This window comes from Aegilops tauschii, chromosome 7 (assembly GCF_002575655.3).
Source record: "Aegilops tauschii subsp. strangulata cultivar AL8/78 chromosome 7, Aet v6.0, whole genome shotgun sequence".
Lineage (NCBI taxonomy): Eukaryota > Viridiplantae > Streptophyta > Magnoliopsida > Poales > Poaceae > Aegilops > Aegilops tauschii.
In genome coordinates, this window is record NC_053041.3 from 428,650,133 (window position 1) to 428,668,718 (window position 18,586).

General features: G+C 49.1%; 1 protein-coding gene across 1 annotated transcript; it reads right to left on the reverse strand.

The window, feature by feature from the left end:
• Nucleotides 1–12,807: 12,807 nt before the first annotated feature.
• LOC109779235 (GDSL esterase/lipase At5g45910) lies at nt 12,808–16,466 on the reverse strand. Its single transcript, XM_020337843.4, has 5 exons — nt 15,878–16,466; nt 15,574–15,789; nt 15,300–15,448; nt 14,952–15,225; nt 12,808–13,340 (listed from the first exon to the last, which is right to left on the reverse strand). Exons 1-5 carry the CDS (start codon nt 16,131–16,133, stop codon nt 13,114–13,116), a joined length of 1,122 nt encoding a protein of 373 aa, XP_020193432.1. The 5' UTR covers nt 16,134–16,466; the 3' UTR covers nt 12,808–13,113.
• Nucleotides 16,467–18,586: the final 2,120 nt, after the last annotated feature.

Here is an 18,586-nt window from a genome sequence, read left to right on the forward strand (position 1 = left end):
CCAAGTCCCGCTCGTTCTGGAGCTTTGACCGCACCCCTCCACCTCGTTCGATCCGGCCAGCGTGGACGAGCACCACGGCCTCGCCTCGGCCCAGCTGATCTGCCTGCCCCAAGCCTCTACACCGACCGGGCCAAGAGCCCATATGAGCAACCCTTGCCCAGATCCAGATTCAGCCCGTGTAGCGTTTTTTTTCCAGTCCGTGCGATTTTTTTCCATTTATCCAGTGCATGCATAATTACAGGAGGATGCCATTATTTTAAATTGCCCACAAGTAAATAATCGTGCATCGGATTAAAATGTTTTATATATGTAAAATGCTTAGAATTTCATCTAGTTTCACATTATGCAACTTTCATCCATGTTAAAAATGTTTAAAACGATGTTTGCATATAATTTGCATATTTGTCATGTTAAAATGATTTATTTCATAACTAAATAACCGTAGCTCCAAATTTAATAAACTTGATATGTAAATGGGGTAGAAAAATGCATAGATTAACTTGGTGCACCTTGTTTTACTGTTTAAAAACAATAAAATATGGTTTTAGGCAGAACAGTACCATATCCAAAATATGCATGTGGGGATTTTTTGGAATTGTTGTTTGTTGTTCCGGCCTCATTTAAACTTGTCTAAATAGTTAGTTTACTTATGCTTCACCTCTTGCCATGTTAATCAACATTTAATATTGTTGGGTACATAACCGAGAGAGAACTAAATGAGTCATGTGGCGTTTCGTCAATATGCAAGTCGTTGCATATTGAGCTTCACTTAATTTGTAGTATTGTTTGTGCACTTAGCCATGCCATGCCTCTTTAAACCGGACATGCATCATACTTGATTGTGCATCATGCCATGCTTATGTGTTGGATGTTTACCATATTGTTTGCTTCTTTCCGGTTTACGTCTCTCGTTAGCTTCGGTTTCGTTCCGGAGTTGTGAGGATTCGTTCGACTACGTCCGTTTGTCTTCTTCATGGACTCGTTCTTCTTCGTAGCGGGATTTCAGGCAAGATGACCATACCCTCGATATCACTTCTATCTTTGCTTGCTAGTTGTTTCGCTCTATTGCTATGCCGCGCTACCTACCACTTGCCATATCATGCCTCCCATATTGCCATGCCAAGCCTCTAACCCACCTTTCCTAGCAAACCGTTGTTTGGCTATGTTACCGCTTTTGCTCAGCCCCTCTTATAGCGTTGAGAGTTGCAGGTGAAGATGAAGTTTGTTCCATGATGGAACATGGATATGTTGGGATATCACAATATCTCTTATTTAATTAATGCATCTATATACTTGGTAAAGGGTGGAAGGCTCGGCCTTATGCCTGGTGTTTTGTTCCACTCTTGCCGCCCTAGTTTCCTTCATACCGGTGTTATGTTCCTTGATTTTGCGTTCCTTACGCGGTTGGGTGATTTATGGGACCCCCTTGACAGTTCGCTTTGAATAATACTCCTCCAGCAAGGCCCAACCTTGGTTTTAACATTTGCCACCTAAGCCTTTTTCCCTTGGGTTCTGCAGACTCAAGGGTCATCTTATTTTACCCCCCGGGCCAGTGCTCCTCGGAGTGTTGGTCCAAACTAGAGCCACTTGCAGCGCCACCTCGGGGAAACTTGAGGGCTGGTTTTAGTTGTACGTAGTGTTCATCCGGTGTGTCCTGAGAACGAGGTACGTGCGACTCCTATCGGGATTGTCGACACATCGGGCGGCTTTGCTGGTCTTGTTTTACCATTGTCGAAATGTCTTGTAAACCGGGATTTCGAGACTGATCGGGTCTTCCCGGGAGAAGGAATATCCTTCATTGACCGTGAGAGCTTATAATGGGCTAAGTTGGGACACCCCTGCAGGGTATTATCTTTCGAAAGCCGTGCCCGCGGTTATGTGGCAGATGGGAATTTGTTAATGTCCGGTTGTGGAGAACTTGACACTTGAATTAATTAAAATACATCAACCGCGTGTGTAGCCGTGATGGTCTCTTCTCGGCGGAGTCCGGGAAGTGAACACGGTTCTTGTGTTATGGTTGTGCGTAAGTAGTTTCAGGATCACTTCTTGATCACTTCTAGCTTCACGACCGTTGCGTTGCTTCTCTTCTCGCTCTTATTTGCATATGTTAGCCACCATACATGCTAGTGCTTGCTGCAGCTCCACCTCACTACCCTTTCCTACCCATAAGCTTAAATAGTCTTGATCTCGCGGGTGTGAGATTGCTGAGTCCTCGTGACTCACAGATTCTACCAAAACAGTTGCAGGTGCCGACGATACCAGTGCAGTTGATGCTACCGAGCTCAAGTGGGAGTTCGATGAAGACCTTGTTCGTTACTATGTTTCATTTCCAGATGATCAGTAGTGGAGCCAAGTTGGGACGATCGGGGATCTAGCATTTGGGGTTGTCTTCTTTTCTTTTGGTTCCATAGTCGGACCTATGTGTGTACTCTGATTGATGTATGATTTATTTATGTATTGTGTGAAGTGGCGATTGTAAGCCAACTCTCTTTATCCCATTCTTGTTCATTACATGGGATTGTGTGAAGATGACCCTTCTTGCGACAAAACCACCATGCGGTTATCCCTCCAAGTCATGCCTCGACACGTGGGAGATATAGCCGCATCGTGGGCGTTACAAGTATCAACTATCCCGCATTGTTTCAAATGTAGACCAAACTCGTAACTCAAATATTCTCCTCCACGATCAGATCGTAGAAACTTTATTTTCTTGTTACGATGATTTTCCACTTCACTCTGAAATTCTTTGAACTTGTAAAATGTTTCAGACTTATGTTTCATTAAGTAGATATACCCATATCTGCTCAAATCATCTGTGAAGGTGAGAAAATAACGATACCCGCCGCGAGCTTCAATATTCATTGGACCACATACATCAGTATGTATGATTTCTAACAAATCTATTGCTCGCTCCATTGTTCCGGAGAACGGCATTTTAGTCATCTTGCCCATGAGGCATGATTCGCAAGTACCAAGTGATTCCAAAAGTCCATCAGTATGGGGTTTCTTCATGCGTTTTACACCAATATGACCCAAACGGCAGTGCCACAAATAAGTTGCACTATCATTATCAACTCTGCATCTTTTGGCTTCAACATTATGAATATGTGTATTACTACTATCGAGATTCAACACAAATAGACCACTCTTCAAGGGTGCATGACCATAAAAGATATTACTCATATAAATAGGACAACCATTATTCTCATATTTAAATGAATAACCGTCTCGCATCAAACAAGATCCAGATATAATGTTCATGTTCAACGCTGGCACCAAATAACAATTATTCAGGTCTAAAATTAATCCCGAAGGTAGATGTAGAGGTAGCGTGCCGACGTGGGTCACATCGACTTTGGAACCATTTCCCACGCGCATCGTCACCTCCTCCTTAGCCAATCTTCGCTCAATCCGTAGTCCCTGTTTCGAGTTGCAAATATTAGCAACAGAACCAGTATCAAATACCCAGGTGCTACTTCGAGCTCTAGTAAGGTACACATCAATAACATGTATATCACATATACCTTTGTTCACCTTGCCATCCTTCTTATCCGCCAAATACTTGGGGCAGTTCCGCTTCCAGTGACCAGTCTGTTTGCAGTAGAAGCACTCAGTCTCAGGCTTAGGTCCAGACTTGCGTTTCTTCTCCTGAGCAGCAACTTGTTTGCCGTTCTTTTTGAAGTTCCCCTTCTTCTTCCCTTTACCCTTTTTCTTGAAACTGGTGGTCTTGTTGACCATCAACACTTGATGCTCCTTCTTGATTTCTACCTCCGCAGCCTTTAGCATTGCGAAGAGCTCGGGAATTGTCTTATCCATCCCTTGCATATTATAGTTCATCACGAAGCTCTTGTAGCTTGGTGGCAGTGATTGAAGAATTCTGTCAACGACACTATCATCCAGAAGATTAACTCCCAGTTGAATCAAGTGATTGCAGTACCCAGACATTCTGAGTATATGTTCACTGACAGAACTATTCTCCTCCATTTTGCAGCTATAGAACTTATTGGAGACTTCATATCTCTCAATCCGGGCATTTGCTTGAAATATTAACTTCAACTCCTGGAACATCTCATATGCTCCATGACGTTCAAAACGTCGTTGAAGTCCCGGTTCTAAGCCGTAAAGCATGTCACACTGAACTATCGAGTAGTCATCAGCTTTGCTCTGCCAGACGTTCTTAACGTCATCAGTAGCATCTGAAGTAGGCCTGGCACCCAGCGGTGCTTCCAGGACGTAATTCTTCTGTGCAGCAATGACGATAATCCTCAAGTTACGGACCCAGTCCGTGTAATTTCTACCATCATCTTTCAACTTTGCTTTCTCAAGGAACGCATTAAAATTCAACGGACCAACAGCACGGGCCATCTATCTACAACAACATAGACAAGCAAAATACTATCAGGTACTAAGTTCATGATAAATTTAAGTTCAATTAATCATATTACTTAAGAACTCCCACTTAGATAGACATCTCTCTTATCATCTAAGTGATCACGTGATCCAAATCAACTAAACCATAACCAATCATCACGTGAAATGGAGTAGTTTTCAATGGTGAACATCACTATGTTGATCATATCTACTATATGATTCACGCTCGACCTTTCGGTCTCAGTGTTCCGAGGATGCATATGCTAGGCTCGTCAAGTTTAACCCGAGTATTCTGCGTGTGCAAAACTGGCTTGCACCCGTTGTATAAGAACATTGAGCTTATCACACCCGATCATCACGTGGTGTCTCGGCACGACGATCTTTGGCAACAGTGCATACTCAGGGAGAACACTTGTACCTTGAAATTTTTAGTGAGAGATCATCTTATAATGCTACCGTCAATCAAAGCAGAATAAGATGCATAAAGGATAAACATCACATGCAATCAATATAAGTACGGTGGCCCAGGGCCCCAACTCCAAAGCGCGTATCTCACATGCCCGCCGCGTGGTCACCGCATGACCGTGGCATTGCCATGCGTTCTGGTTAGCCTAGGCATGTCTAGTAGGTTTGGCACTCCCCAGGTAGATGCTTGGAAGAAAATAACAACAGAAGAATCTCAAGAGGAGACCGAACAATGCTCAAACATGAATTAGCACCCAAGTGTTTGATTAGTGGTACGGAAAATGCACATGGCCAATGGGCCTGAGTTTTGGCCGAGGATGATCATCTACTAAGGACACTATCTTGGAAAATTTGCAGCTCAAATGGAGGAGCCTAGGTGTCACTTGCTTTGCAACGTACCACACTGGACAGAAATATGAATGCCGAAGCCACACTCACATGTATTGTTAGATGGGTCTCAAATTTTGTGGAGAGCAATGATTTGGGAATATAGAAGATGTGGCAAAAATTCAGCTCATTAGGATATGCCTAGCTAGTACTTCCTTCACAACAGTTCGAGATGAACAAAAACTTTGGAAATTTGCCGAGGAAGATTTACCAGGCAAATGGAGTTGAATATTGTCACGAGGCAATGATTTGGATAGTAAAGAATGCCCAATTTTTTTGGGAATTTTGGGAATGATAGAAATATAGGTTGCTTCACAACCTCAGGCAAAAATTGACACATGGACATGACACATAGGCAAAACTGATGAGGTGGCGCCTAGTCATACAAATAAGTACCAATGCATCCACGTTCACAACCTCATGACCATTTATATTGGTCGTAATCAGGTAGAAATAAGGTCATTGGCCACTCTTGTCTGCTTTGTGACCATTTGGTGTAAGCAATTTCAGGGTTTGAGCCCTTCCAAGCGAAAGGGCCGTGGATTTACGACCAATTTAGCTGGGGTCACTAAGAGAATGTCAAAAGTTGACATATTTCTTGTAGTGGATATGATATGGCCATCATCATCTTGTGCCTTTGATCTCCATCTCCAAAGCACCGTCATGATCACCATCGTCACCGGCGCGACACCTTGATCTCCATCGTAGCATCGTTGTCGTCTCGCCAACTATTGCTTCTACGACTATCGTTACCGCTTAGTGATAAAGTAAAGCAATTACAGGGCGATTGCATTGCATACAATAAAGCGACAACCATATGGCTCCTGCCAGTTGCCGATAACTCCGTTACAAAACATGATCATCTCATACAATAAAATATAGCATCATGTCTTGACCATATCACATCACAACATGCCCTGCAAAAACAAGTTAGACGTCTTCTACTTTGTTGTTGCATGTTTTACATGGCTGCTACGGGCTGAGCAAGAACCGTTCTTACCTACGCATCAAAACCACAACGATATTTCGTCAAGTTAGTGTTGTTTTAACCTTCAACAAGGACCGGGCGTAGTCACACTCGGTTCAACTAAAGTTGGAGAAACTGACACCCGCCAGCCACCTGTGTGCGAAGCACGTCGGTAGAACCAGTCTCGCGTAAGCGTACGCGTAATGTCGGTCCGGGCCGCTTCATCCAACAATACCGCCGAACCAAAGTATGACATGCTGGTAAGCAGTATGACTTGTATCGCCCACAACTCACTTGTGTTCTACTCGTGCATATAACATCTACACATAAACCTGGCTCTGATACCACTGTTGGGGAACGTAGTAATTTCAAAAAAATTCCTACGCACACGCAAGATCATGGTGATGCATAGCAACGAGAGGGAAGAGTGTCGTCTACATACCCTCGAAGACCGTAAGCAGAAGCGTTATAACAACGCGGTTGATGTAGTTGTACGTCTTCACGATCGACCGATCCTCAGTACCGAACGTACGGCACCTCCGCGTTCAGCACACGTTTAGCTCGGTGACGTCCCGCGAACTCACGATCCAGTAGAGCTTCGGGGAAGAGCTTTGTCAGCACAATGGTGTGGTGACGGTGATGATGATGCTACCGACGCAGGGCTTCACCTAAGCACCGCTATGATATTACCGAGGTGGATTATGGTGGAGGGGGGACCGCACACGGCTAAGAGATCAATGATCAATTGTTGTGTCTCCAAGGGGTGCCCCCCTCCCCGTATATAAAGGTGTGGAGGAGGGGGAGGGGGCCGGCCTCCTATGGCGCGCCCCATGAGGAGTCCTACTCCCACCGGGAGTAGGACTCCCCCCTTCCAAGGAGGAGTAGGAGAGGAGAAGGGAGAGACGGAGAGAAGGAAAGGGGGCGTTGCCCCCTCCTTGTCCAATTCGGACTAGAGGGGGAGGGGGCGTGCAGCTGCCCTGGCCGCCCCTCCTCTTCTCCCACTAGGGCCCATTAGGCCCAATATACTCCCGGGGGGTTCCGGTAACCCCCCGGTACTCTGGTATATGTCCGAAACCTCCCGAAACACTTCCGGTGTCCGAACATAGTCGTCCAATATATCGATCTTTACGTCTCGACCTTTTGAGACTCCTCGTCATGTCCGTGATCATATCCGGGACTCCAAACTAGCTTTGGTACATCAAAACACAAAAACTCATAATACCGATCGTCACAGAACTTTAAGCGTGCGGACCCTACGGTTTCGAGAACTATGTAGACATGACTGAGATACGTCTCCGGTCAATAACCAATAGCGGAACCTAGATGCTCATGTTGGTTCCTACATATTCTATGAAGATCTTTATCGGTGAAACCGCATAACAACATGTGTTGTTCCCTTTGTCATCGGTACGTTACTTGCCCGAGATTCGATCGTCGGTATCTCAATACCTAGTTCAATCTCATTATCGGCAAGTCTCTTTACTCGTTCTGTAATGCATCATCCCGCAAATAACTCATTAGTTACATTGCTTGCAAGGCTAATAGTGATGTGCATTACGAGAGGGCCCAGAGATACCTCTCCGACAATCGGAGTGACAAATCCTATTCTTGATCTATGCCAACTCAACGAACAACATCGGAGACACCTGTAGAGCACCTTTATAATCACCCAGTTACGTTGTCACGTTTGGTAGCACACAAAGTGTTCCTCCGGTATTCGTGAGTTGCATAATATCATAGTTATAGGAACATGTATAAGTCATGAAGAAAGCAATAGCAGTAAACTAAACGATCAAGTGCTACGCTAACGGAATGGGTCAAGTCAATCAAATCATTCTCCTAATGATGTGATCCCGTTAATCAAATGACAACTCATGTCTATGGCTAGGAAACTCAACCATCTTTGATCAACGAGCTAGTCAAGTAGAGGCATACTAGTGACACTATGTTTGTCTATGTATTCACACATGTATTATGTTTCCGGTTAATACAATTCTAGCATGAATAATAAACATTTATCATGAAATAAGGAAATAAATAATAATCTTGTTATTGCCTCTAGGGCATATTTCCTTCATAGCAACGGGCTTGTAGTTAAGGATGCCAGCACGATCCATGAGCTCATGAGCGTACTTCTGCTGATGAAGGAAGAAGCCATCCGGACGTCGCACCACCTCAACACTAAGGAAGTAGTGCAAACGACCCAAGTCCTTGATGGCAAACTCAGCACGAAGACGGGCAGTGAGCTGACTGAGAAGACCAGCCGTACATTACCTCAAGATGATGTCGTCGACATAAAGCAGCAAGTAAGCCGTGTCGGAGCCCTGATGATAGACGAAGAGTGATGCGTCCGAGCGGGTGGAGTGGAACCTGAGCTGGTGCAGAAATGCCGCGATGCGCTGGTACCAAGCGCGCGGAGCCTGCTTGAGTCCGTACAAGGACCGCGAAAGCCGGCACACGTGGTCGGGAAGTGCTGGATCAACAAACCCCATAGGCTGCTGGCAGAAGACCTGCTCCTCGAGGTGACCATGAAGGAAGGCATTGGAGACGTTCATCTGGTGCACCGGCCAAGCACGGGGGACTGCAAGATGGAGAACCATGCGAATCGTACCGGGCTTAAGGACCGGAGCGAAGGTGTCGGTGAAGTCGATGCCAGCACGTTGTGGAAGCCACAAACGACCCAACGCGCTTTATAGGGATCAAGGGTACCATCAGGACGGAGCTTGTGGTTGAAGACCCACTTCCCGGTAATCACGTTGGCGTGCCGGGGACGGGGAACAAGCTGCCACATCCGGTTGCGCAATAAGGCATCAAACTCCTCTTGCATTGCAGCCATCCAGAGCGGATCATGAAGAGCAGCTCGAACAGAGGACGACAATGGCGATGGCGTAGAGGTGGATGTCGTGTGGACGTAGTCGTCCGAAGCATAGCGCGATCTCGGGCGAAAAATGCCCGTATGAGCGCGGTTGACCGGAGCGACCGCGGATGGCTCGGCCACAGTCCCCGGTGAGGAGGGCGCCGGAGCCGCCTGAACCACGGGCGCCGCGGGCGCCGAAGCAGCAGGCGTCGAGGCGGGCGCGAGGGCCGCTGGCTCCGAGGAAGGCGCGGGGGCCGCGGGCGCCGAGGCAGCAGGCGCGGAGGGCGCGGGCACCGCGGGCATGGGAACCGCGGGAAGAAGGGGTACCGAGGGCACCGTAGCCGCGGGCACCGGGGCCGTGGTCAGAGGAGGCGCCGCATGCGGGGGCGCCGGCGGGTGACGCGCCGCAAAGCTAGGGGCGGGCCAAGAGCGGCGCACGAACGCCATGGGAGAGGCGTCGAGGCTCCCGCGCCATCAGTGGTGGGAGGAACTGCCGGGGGTACCTGTTGAAACGGAAACACATGCTCATCAAAGTAAACATGCCGGGAGGTGAGCACACGGTGGGAGATGGGATCGTAGCACCAATAGCCCTTGGAGTTAGAAGGGTAGCCGATGAAGATGCATGCAATGGAACGTGGTGCAAGCTTATGAGGAGCAGTGTCGGCAATGCTAGGTTAAGAGAGGCACCCAAAAATACACAGACCATCATAAGATGGTGGCATGCCGAAGAGAAGATGGTGAGGTGCGTAGTTTCACCGTGGGCGGCAGGGTCGAAGATTAAGGAGAAGCGATGCAGTAGCAAGTGCGTCCGGCCAGAAGCGAGGCAGAATGTTAGCATGGAACAGGAGCTTGCAAACGCAGTCATTCAGAGTGCGAAGGACGCGTTCGGCTCAACCGTTCTGCTATGAAGTATACGGGCATGTGAAACGAAAAATTGTTCCATGGTGCGACAAAAAAGTGCGGAAAGCAAGGTTGTCGAACTCTTTTCCATTGTCAATCCGAAGAGCAAGAATGGGACGCCCAAAACTGCGTGCTGACATAGGAGTAAAAAGCCGTCAAAGTGGAGAGTGCATTCGACTTTCGTCGCAAAGGGAAGGTCCACACATAATGTGAATAATCATCAAGAAGAACCAGATAATATAAGTAGCCCGAATTACTAGGAACCGGAGAGGTCCACACATCGCTATGAATCAACTGAAAAGGAAAAGAAGCAATGGTGGTGGAGTTTAAACGGAAGGCGAACATGTTTGCCGACACGACAGGCATGACAAGTGTGATCCTCTATCTTATTACAACTGAAATTGAAACTCCTAAGAATATGACGAAGTGTGACGGGGTTGGGATGACCCAAACGAGCATGCCAGAGATCAACGCCAGCGAAGAGAGCAACTGGAGAAGTGGTGGCGGATGAAGGCGAGTGCACCGGATAGAGCTCGTCGGGCTGTCACATCGGTGGAGTACCATCCTGGTTCGAGCGTCCTTAACACAAAAACCAAGTTCGTCAAATTCAACAGTGACATGATTTTCACGAGTAAACCAACGAACGGAAATAAGGTTCTTAATAAGATGAGGAGACACAAGTATATTAGACAAAGATAAAGGTGTGGAATTAGAAGGAAAAGAAGTGTGCCCGACGTGCGTGATAGGAAGTGTGGAACTGTCGCCGACAATGATGCGGCGGTCGATGGTGACGGGAGTGAAGGAGGCAAGATTACCAGGATGAGCAAACATGTGAGCCGTAGCCCCGGTGTCCATGTACCAATCACTGCCTCTAGTGTAGTTGTTCGGCGTAGGGGTGGTGTGCAGCGCGGCGAGGAGCGCCGGGTCCCAAGGCGCCAGCGGCAGCGCCGGCGAGGGGGACGGAGGCGCCATCGGGAGGTCGTAACCGCCACTTAGCTGCGGCGGTGGGTACCCTCCATAGGGCCGTGGAGCCGCGTAGTACGCCTGATGCGCCGGCGGGCGCGGCACGGAAAGCGTCAGCTCAGGGGCCCGGGGGACCGGCATGGTGTAGGCATGAACAACGCCGGTCCACGGGTTGTAGCCGGCGGCCCACGGAGGGGGCACCTAGAGCTGCTGCTGCTGGCGAGGCTGGTCGGCTCCCTGCTGCTGCTGCTGACCACCGCGTCAGCCACCACGCCGGCCCCCGCGGCGCTGGTCGACGGAAGGGGCGGGAGGTGCGGGCGACCCGTACGGGAGGGGCAGCAGCCCCGGCTGCTGTGGCGCCGGGTACGGCGGCGGCGGTGCCTGGTATGATGCCTGATGGCGCGGCCGGGGCAGCGGGAGGCGTCGGGGGCCCGCCGCGGGTAGTGCCGGCGGCGAGGGCGGTGTGGATGGCCCGCGCCTTCACCTGCTTCATCCGCCGCTCCTCCAAGCGGAGGTACGCAACGAACTTGGCGAAGGAGGGTGAGGTTCGCCGCGGCGTTGCCGAAGTCCTCGTTGAGCCCGGCGGTGAGCGTGCTGGGGAGGAGGTCATCATTGATCCTCGCGCCAATATCGCGGAGCTCGTCAACGAGAGTCTTGAGACGGCGACAGTAGTCGTCGACGGAGGAGTTGTCCTGGTGGCACCCAAAGAACTCTTGCTGCAAAAAAACACGACGTTGGAGTTGATTGTCGGTGAAGAGCCCGTTCAGCTTGGTCCACACGGCATGGGCGTCGTCACCGTCCTGCACGACCGTCTGAAAGAGGTCTGGCGAGATGGTGAGGAAGAACCACCGGATGATCATGGTGTCGATGGTGGACCAGTCATGAAACTCAGGGACGAGGCTTGAGTCGATGGAGCCGTCCACGTGATCGACGAGGTGGTACTCCCTTAACACAAGGGAGAAACACGTCTTCCACGTGTAGTAGGAGGAGTCCGTCTGGGAGAGACGAACCAGCACCCGCTCGTAAATGTTCAGGTTGCGGATGTCGTTGACGTCGGGAGGGTTGGCGTCGGTGAACGGGTTGGAGTTGGTGGACGCGGATGACGTGACAGACGACATGGCGGCGAGGGTCGGCTCGGCGTGGCGCGGGTTAGGGTTTGGTGCGGGTGGCGGCGGTGGCGCTCGAGGAGGGGTTCGGTCGGGCGGAGAGGAAGGCAGCGGCGGCTAGGGAACAGCAGCTGGGAGGGAGTTGGGTGGCGGAGGCGCTTGGGTGCAGCTAAGGGAGTTGGGCGGCGCGGCGGCAGGAGGGTTTAAGCGGCCGCGCAGGTAGGGAAGGGGGAGCGTGGCTGCAGGAAGAAGGGAGAAGCGGCGACGGGCGGAAGCTAGGTTTAGAACCTGATATCATGTATGATGTATGAATTATACGATGTATTGCTCAAACGCACTTATATATGATTTACAAAGATGACCCACGACCTCAACTATACAAGGCAATTAGGAGATGGGTCCAATACACAGTTATGCACAACACATGTACTCACCAGAGGGCACCACACAAATCCTGTTTCCAGAATCCAACTTTTAACTGCACGACATAGAATCTCTATCCAAGTCACCGGCAACTTTTTTACAATATATTTGAGAATCTTCTCCAGGAACCATGCCGAGATCTTGCGGTGCTTCAAAAGGAGATCTCTGTGGCCACTTTATGCAAGAAGATAAACTGAGATACTCCCTCAGTTCACAAATATAAGATGTTTTAGATATTTCAATATACACTACATACGGACTGAAATGACTGAAATGAGTGAACATACACACTAAAACATGTCTATATACATCCGATTCACAAAAAGGTTCAAACATCTTACATTTGCGAACGAAGATTCAGGCAGAAGTTTTAAGTTAAAAGCCATAGTGAACTTTGATCAGCAAGTCAGAGACTACAGAAGATCATACTATGCATCATATTCAACCACTTTAAGCAATACATTTTGTTACTTATACCACCTGATGAATGAAGAAATGACGCTTTAACAGCCTCCTATCTCATTTCTCTTTAACTGGCTGACATGAATCCCAACAAAATGGATGGAGATATACATACATGATACTATATGGAGCTATACCTTACCAGTTACAATCTGGTGTGCTATTTTGATACACTCTAGACTCTAGGCACAACAGGCCAAGCGACCAGATGCTCAGGAAGACTGTATGATAGGTTGATCCGCGAATTCGCCATGCAACCAACCTTTGGCAATGTGCCCATATGCGGCCTCCGTCAAGTGAATGCCGTCCCAGCTCCAATGTGTCTTCGGATCAGCACACGGCGTAGCACCAGGCTCGCCGCACTTTGCTGTCAGATTGAAGTTGTAAGGGCCCTTCCCGGGAGCGCCACAGCATGCTCTAGGCGGCTGCTTGTGAAATCCTACATCAACAGCTGTAATGTTAGGTCCCTGCCTGGCAGAAAAACTCCTTGGTCTCTTTCTGCGAACAGATGTATATCATGCTTATACAAGCGATAAACACATTCTTGCCCCTTATCAATGTACTCCCTCCGTTCATGAACATAAGATGTTTTGAATATTTCAACATGGACTACATACACTGAAATGAGCGAACAAACACACTAAAACGGGTCTATATACATCCGATTCAGAAAAAAGTTAAAACATCTTATATTTGTGATATGAGGGAGTAGTAGTCAAGACTCAAGACAAACATGCCGGAATAATTAAATGACTACCATTCTGCTAATGTGCCAGTGAAACAGAGATGACAGGGTCATGGCTCTCGTACGTCCTTAAAGCGACCAGTAAAAGGAAAATTCTCCCTCTACACAGATGCGTCACCTGTATGAACCTTTGTTTTCCTATTTGTCCAGGATGATGCCTAAAGTACAGTACATGTTCATTTTTCTACAACGGGAATAAACAGTAAGTATGAAAGAGATAATAAATATAAATATATATGGGCAAAAGATTGGTTCAGCTAACTGGGAAAATTTCTGGTGTTTGTATTTCACTTGTCTAGTGGTACGGACTTGAATATAAGTTTGTTAATCAGAAATCTAACCGTTGCAACACTTAGTAACAGGAATGAAGATGATGCTCTACACGATTCTCATAATAAAATACCCAATTTAGCAATATCCTAATGCAGAAGTAATTTCTGTTTGAGAAGTCGCAATTTTTTGTTTCAATATGGCATGATACACTAATACATACATTGCTTTGATGTTGTATAGATATGCCTTTACAGCTCCTTCAGATTTGTTTTCGAGATAAGGAATTTCTCTTGCAGGCAGATCTAAACTTCACAGTTAGCCGTCGAGATGATTGTACTTATGCTGTGGACAATTTTATATGCCGCTGGACACGAATACACGATATAAATTGTTATATAGTTTCGATAACTTAAATGGCAAGGTCAAGTTTTTAGCTGCCAATGTTGTATGGCAACAGAAATCCACAAAACAAGGATTTACTGCAAGAATTGTGCCACAGCTTATGAAAACATGCACAACTAAGGCATGCGAGGATTCAAAAAAAAAAAAATTAGATTCTCAAAAAAAACTAAGGCATGTGAGCTCGCAGTAATAGGTCAATTTCCCAATATCAGAAAAAAAAACAATGTGAAGATTACTCGTGGTCTCTGCATCACTGACAAATAGTATTCTAGATGTAGATACCAGATATGAGATTCCATATGATTATAACAAAATTCTTGAACACACAGAAGATAAATGGCACTGTCTAAGACGCTGAAAAGCCCTACATCTAGACCGGAATTATCAGTAACGTTTACTGCATCTCAAAAGTACATAATTCGACAGTTGACTGGGCAGCTAAGTTGAATTAGGTATGTCACGAAATTTTAAATTTCTATCTCAAACTTAGAACTAACAGAGAGAATATTTAGTAATATAATATCAGACTCCACAAGTTTCCTAGTGCTAAACCAATCGCATTAACATATTTAATTATTTGTTGGTGACAATCTAGTTCTGCCTGCAAAAATAAAGAATTTGGGAACTCACCAAATTTTTCAGGCTGAAGCAAGAACTGGATAACTGGTGTAAAGTAATCCCCATACACGATCCTCACGCCAGGGTGTTTGGCACGAAGCTTCTCCAGCGCACGCTTGAGCATCGCGTTGTGCACCCATGAAAATGTGTTGAATCGCTTGAGGCAGCCGCTACGCGGACCGTAGCCCTCTTTAGGATCAACATACATGCTCAGATACACTGGAAAGCACCCAGACGGCATCACTCCAGGCACAATTAAATCCTTTGCCCCCTCGGCAATCAATTGCTGCAGCACGCACAAGGAGTTAGAACAAAGCTACACACAGCATGCTGGAACACTGCGAAGACGGAAATGCTCACCTCCACACCATCTGAGATGCCCTGAACGACATGGGGTATCAAGTTGTAGGCCTCCCTGAGATCCTTCCCGGCAAAGAGCGGCGCGTTGTAGTCATTTCCGGCCAATTCACCCACTACGAACAGGGACTTGGCAAAGAAATCCTTGCATTCTTCAGATACAAGAAAACAGGAACACCCAATTCAGATGAAATTCAGACATCAACGTCAATGAAATGGGAATATAATATGAATGTGAATAAAGAATAACTTGTTTTGTTTCTTGTACTAGTACTACCTTGGGTGGAGTTACAAAAGGAGGGCTTGAGGTCGCGTAACCACTGGATTTGGGTGAAGAGTGACCCGGAGTTCCAGACGCTCTTCCCGAGCCCCCGCTTCTCGAAGAACTCCGTGTCGAGCGCCGTGGCGCCGGTGATGGCGAAGTTGGCGCCCTGCGCGAAGCTGGCGTTCTTGGCCTTGGACGGGGGCAGCAGCGGCAGCCCGAACTCTTGCGCTGCGGGCACCAGGGAAGCCAAATCAGTCGAATCTCGAACCCAGGACGCGACCAAGACATGACTCAAAAGGACCATTCCGTGAATTACCGATGAAATCGATGACGAGGCGGCCGTCGGAGCAGCGGCCGGTGGGGTAGCCGAAGTAGGACTGGCCGTAGGGCGGCCGCGCCGTGGCGAGGTAGTCCGGGATGCCCTCGGTCACCAGGTTGCCGGCGTCCACCAGGGAGTCCCCGAAATTGAACACCGCGTTGTACTTCCCGGCCTCCGCCGCCACAACAAGAAGCCACAGCGCCGCGGCAAGAACCGTCCTCCAGCCCACGCCTCCCCGCCTCGCCCTCGCCATTGCTCGGCTGTCCCCGGTGGTCCGGCCAGGAAACCGTGGGCGAGGAGAACAAAGAAGAGAAGAAGAAGGCTGCTGCTTTGCCTCGGCTCCTCGGCTTGCCGCGGTTACTAGTAGCTTCCCGGTGGGGAAACGCGCCGCTTGTCCGCTTCTTCCCGTGTGGGGGAGCGAAGGTGGAGTCCCCGTCGGGAGTTTCGTCTCTTGTGGCGGTGCGGCGGTGGAACCAGATCCTGGCTACAGCCCCGTTTTATTCCGCTCCCAGCCGCGGCGCCGTGACGTGATGGGCCGGCGCCTGGCCTTTGCTGGGGTGGCGAGCTTGCCTTGGGGTGGCGCATTGACTGATGGCCACCGTAGTGGCGGTATTGAATGCGTGCCCTTGTGGGACACCGGGACGGCACGCGGACGGCCGTGGGGAGGAGTGGCACCAGCGGTGGTAAGTGGCCGCTGAATCGTGGCTAGGCACCCTGGCAACGTGTTCGGGTTGCCGGCACGAATCAACCTGGCCGATGCTTCGTCCTACGATGGTTTTGGGCCAACTCCACCGCACGATCCTATTCTGTCCGCCTCCGTCCGTTTGAGGTAAAACAGACAAACGAGGCGGCCCAGCGCATGGGAGCAAACGGGTTTTTGTCCGTTTTGTGTCCGCTTTCGATCCATCCGCGGCTTAAGTTTGCGTCGCTTTGGGGTGAAACGGACACCACGCGGACGCGCGGGCCGTCCGCGCATGTCCTTCCCTGGCCCGCCCGTCGGTGGCACAGGGCAAGCCTTTTTTATCCGCCCCCCTCCTTTCCTTCGGCCGCACCCCCTCCACTCTTCCCCACTCTTCCCCTCGCTGCCGCCGCCGCCGCTGCCATTGCAGCCGTGCAGTTTGGACGCGCGCTCGCCCAGCCCCTTCCCCTCGGCGCCGCCCCTTGACCCAACCACGACCACCTGGTTTGCGCACCCGCCGGCCGGATTTGGGGCGGATCCGGTCGGTCTTGAGCTCGCCCGGCTGTGGGAGGCCAGGCCGCGCCATGGACTGGCCGGGCACCTCGCCGGAAGGCCCTGGCAGGGCCGCAAGGCCACATGCAGGCAGTGGCTCCTCCTCTAGCCGCTCGGATCTGCACCGTCGGTGGTCCGCCGGCAGATACACGAATGGCGGTCGGCCGGGCTCGGTGCTTGCCCAAAAGCTCGCCGGCGCACCGTTGCCACTCATTAAGTGCGACCACTGCCCAAGGATGGCCGTGCGCCGCGTGTCTACAACGCCGGAACATCCCGGATGGGTGTTCATCAAGTGCTTAAACGATGGGGTATGTGCTTTTTTAGCTTCTGTTTGTGCTCTAGTTTTGACTAATTGTGCTAACTACAAATTTTATTGTGTAGCATGGATGCAAGTTTTGGTATTGGGAAGAAGAGTACATCGATATATTGATAGAGCGAAATTTAGTACATGTTCGTGCACTTTTAGCTAGCATAGAGGTTGTAGATGAGACAAGTGCACTTGTTGCTAGATTAGAGGCTAGACACGAGACTAGGTGTGAGGAAGCAACATCGACTTCTGGCTTGAAGAAGAAAGGAGGATGCCAGATCGAGCCTCCTCCACAGATCAAGTGCATCGAGAAGGCCCTAACCCAACTCAAGGGAGCAGTTATGGAAGTTGGGTATCTTCTAAAATGTATTTTTGTTGTTCTTATTTTCTTTGGTCTTGCTTTACTAGTCAAAATATGATGATGTATTCTTCATGTACCGAAAATGAATGATGAAAAGAAGTTAAGGACTTGCAAAAAAATGTACGCGGACAGGATGCGGCCGGGATGCGTCCGCGCGCTGGGCGCACGGCCACCGCATCCCAGGACAAGCCCGGACACAACCCCATTGCCCTATCCAAAGAGACAGAATCCGAACAAAACGGACGTCCGTTTAAGGTCGCGCGGTGGAGTTGGCCTTAGCCAGCTTTTTAGGACTTCTTCTTTGGCTGAATGAAGCGGTTAACGGTTTCTTTGGTGCTCGTTTACTATCCGAGGGCTCACGTGCTTCACTCGCAGTATCTTTCCAGCTGCAAAGCGACAGAGCTAGAGGCCAGCACACACACACACAAAATATATAGTAGTACGTGTGAATTAGGTTGACCAAAACAGGAAAACGCAAAAGAACAAACGTAAGGCGTACAGCACGTAGCAAGACATGCACATCACATCCTTGTGATAAGCTGCAACGCTTTTTGGACAATTGCGTTGAACATGCACACCACGCCTTGGAGATGAGCCACGATGTTTTTGGAAAATTGCATTGAACCATAGACACCGCAATCCATTACCAGTCCTATATTCAGACGTGACAAGAATGACCACACACAAACGAAAAGAGGATCGCACATCAAGAAACGTGCATGCTTCTCGCAAAAAAGAAAAAAAAAATGCGCATGCGCTCGAGAAAGGAAAAGGGCGCATACGCAACATGTCGCCAAACGGACGAGG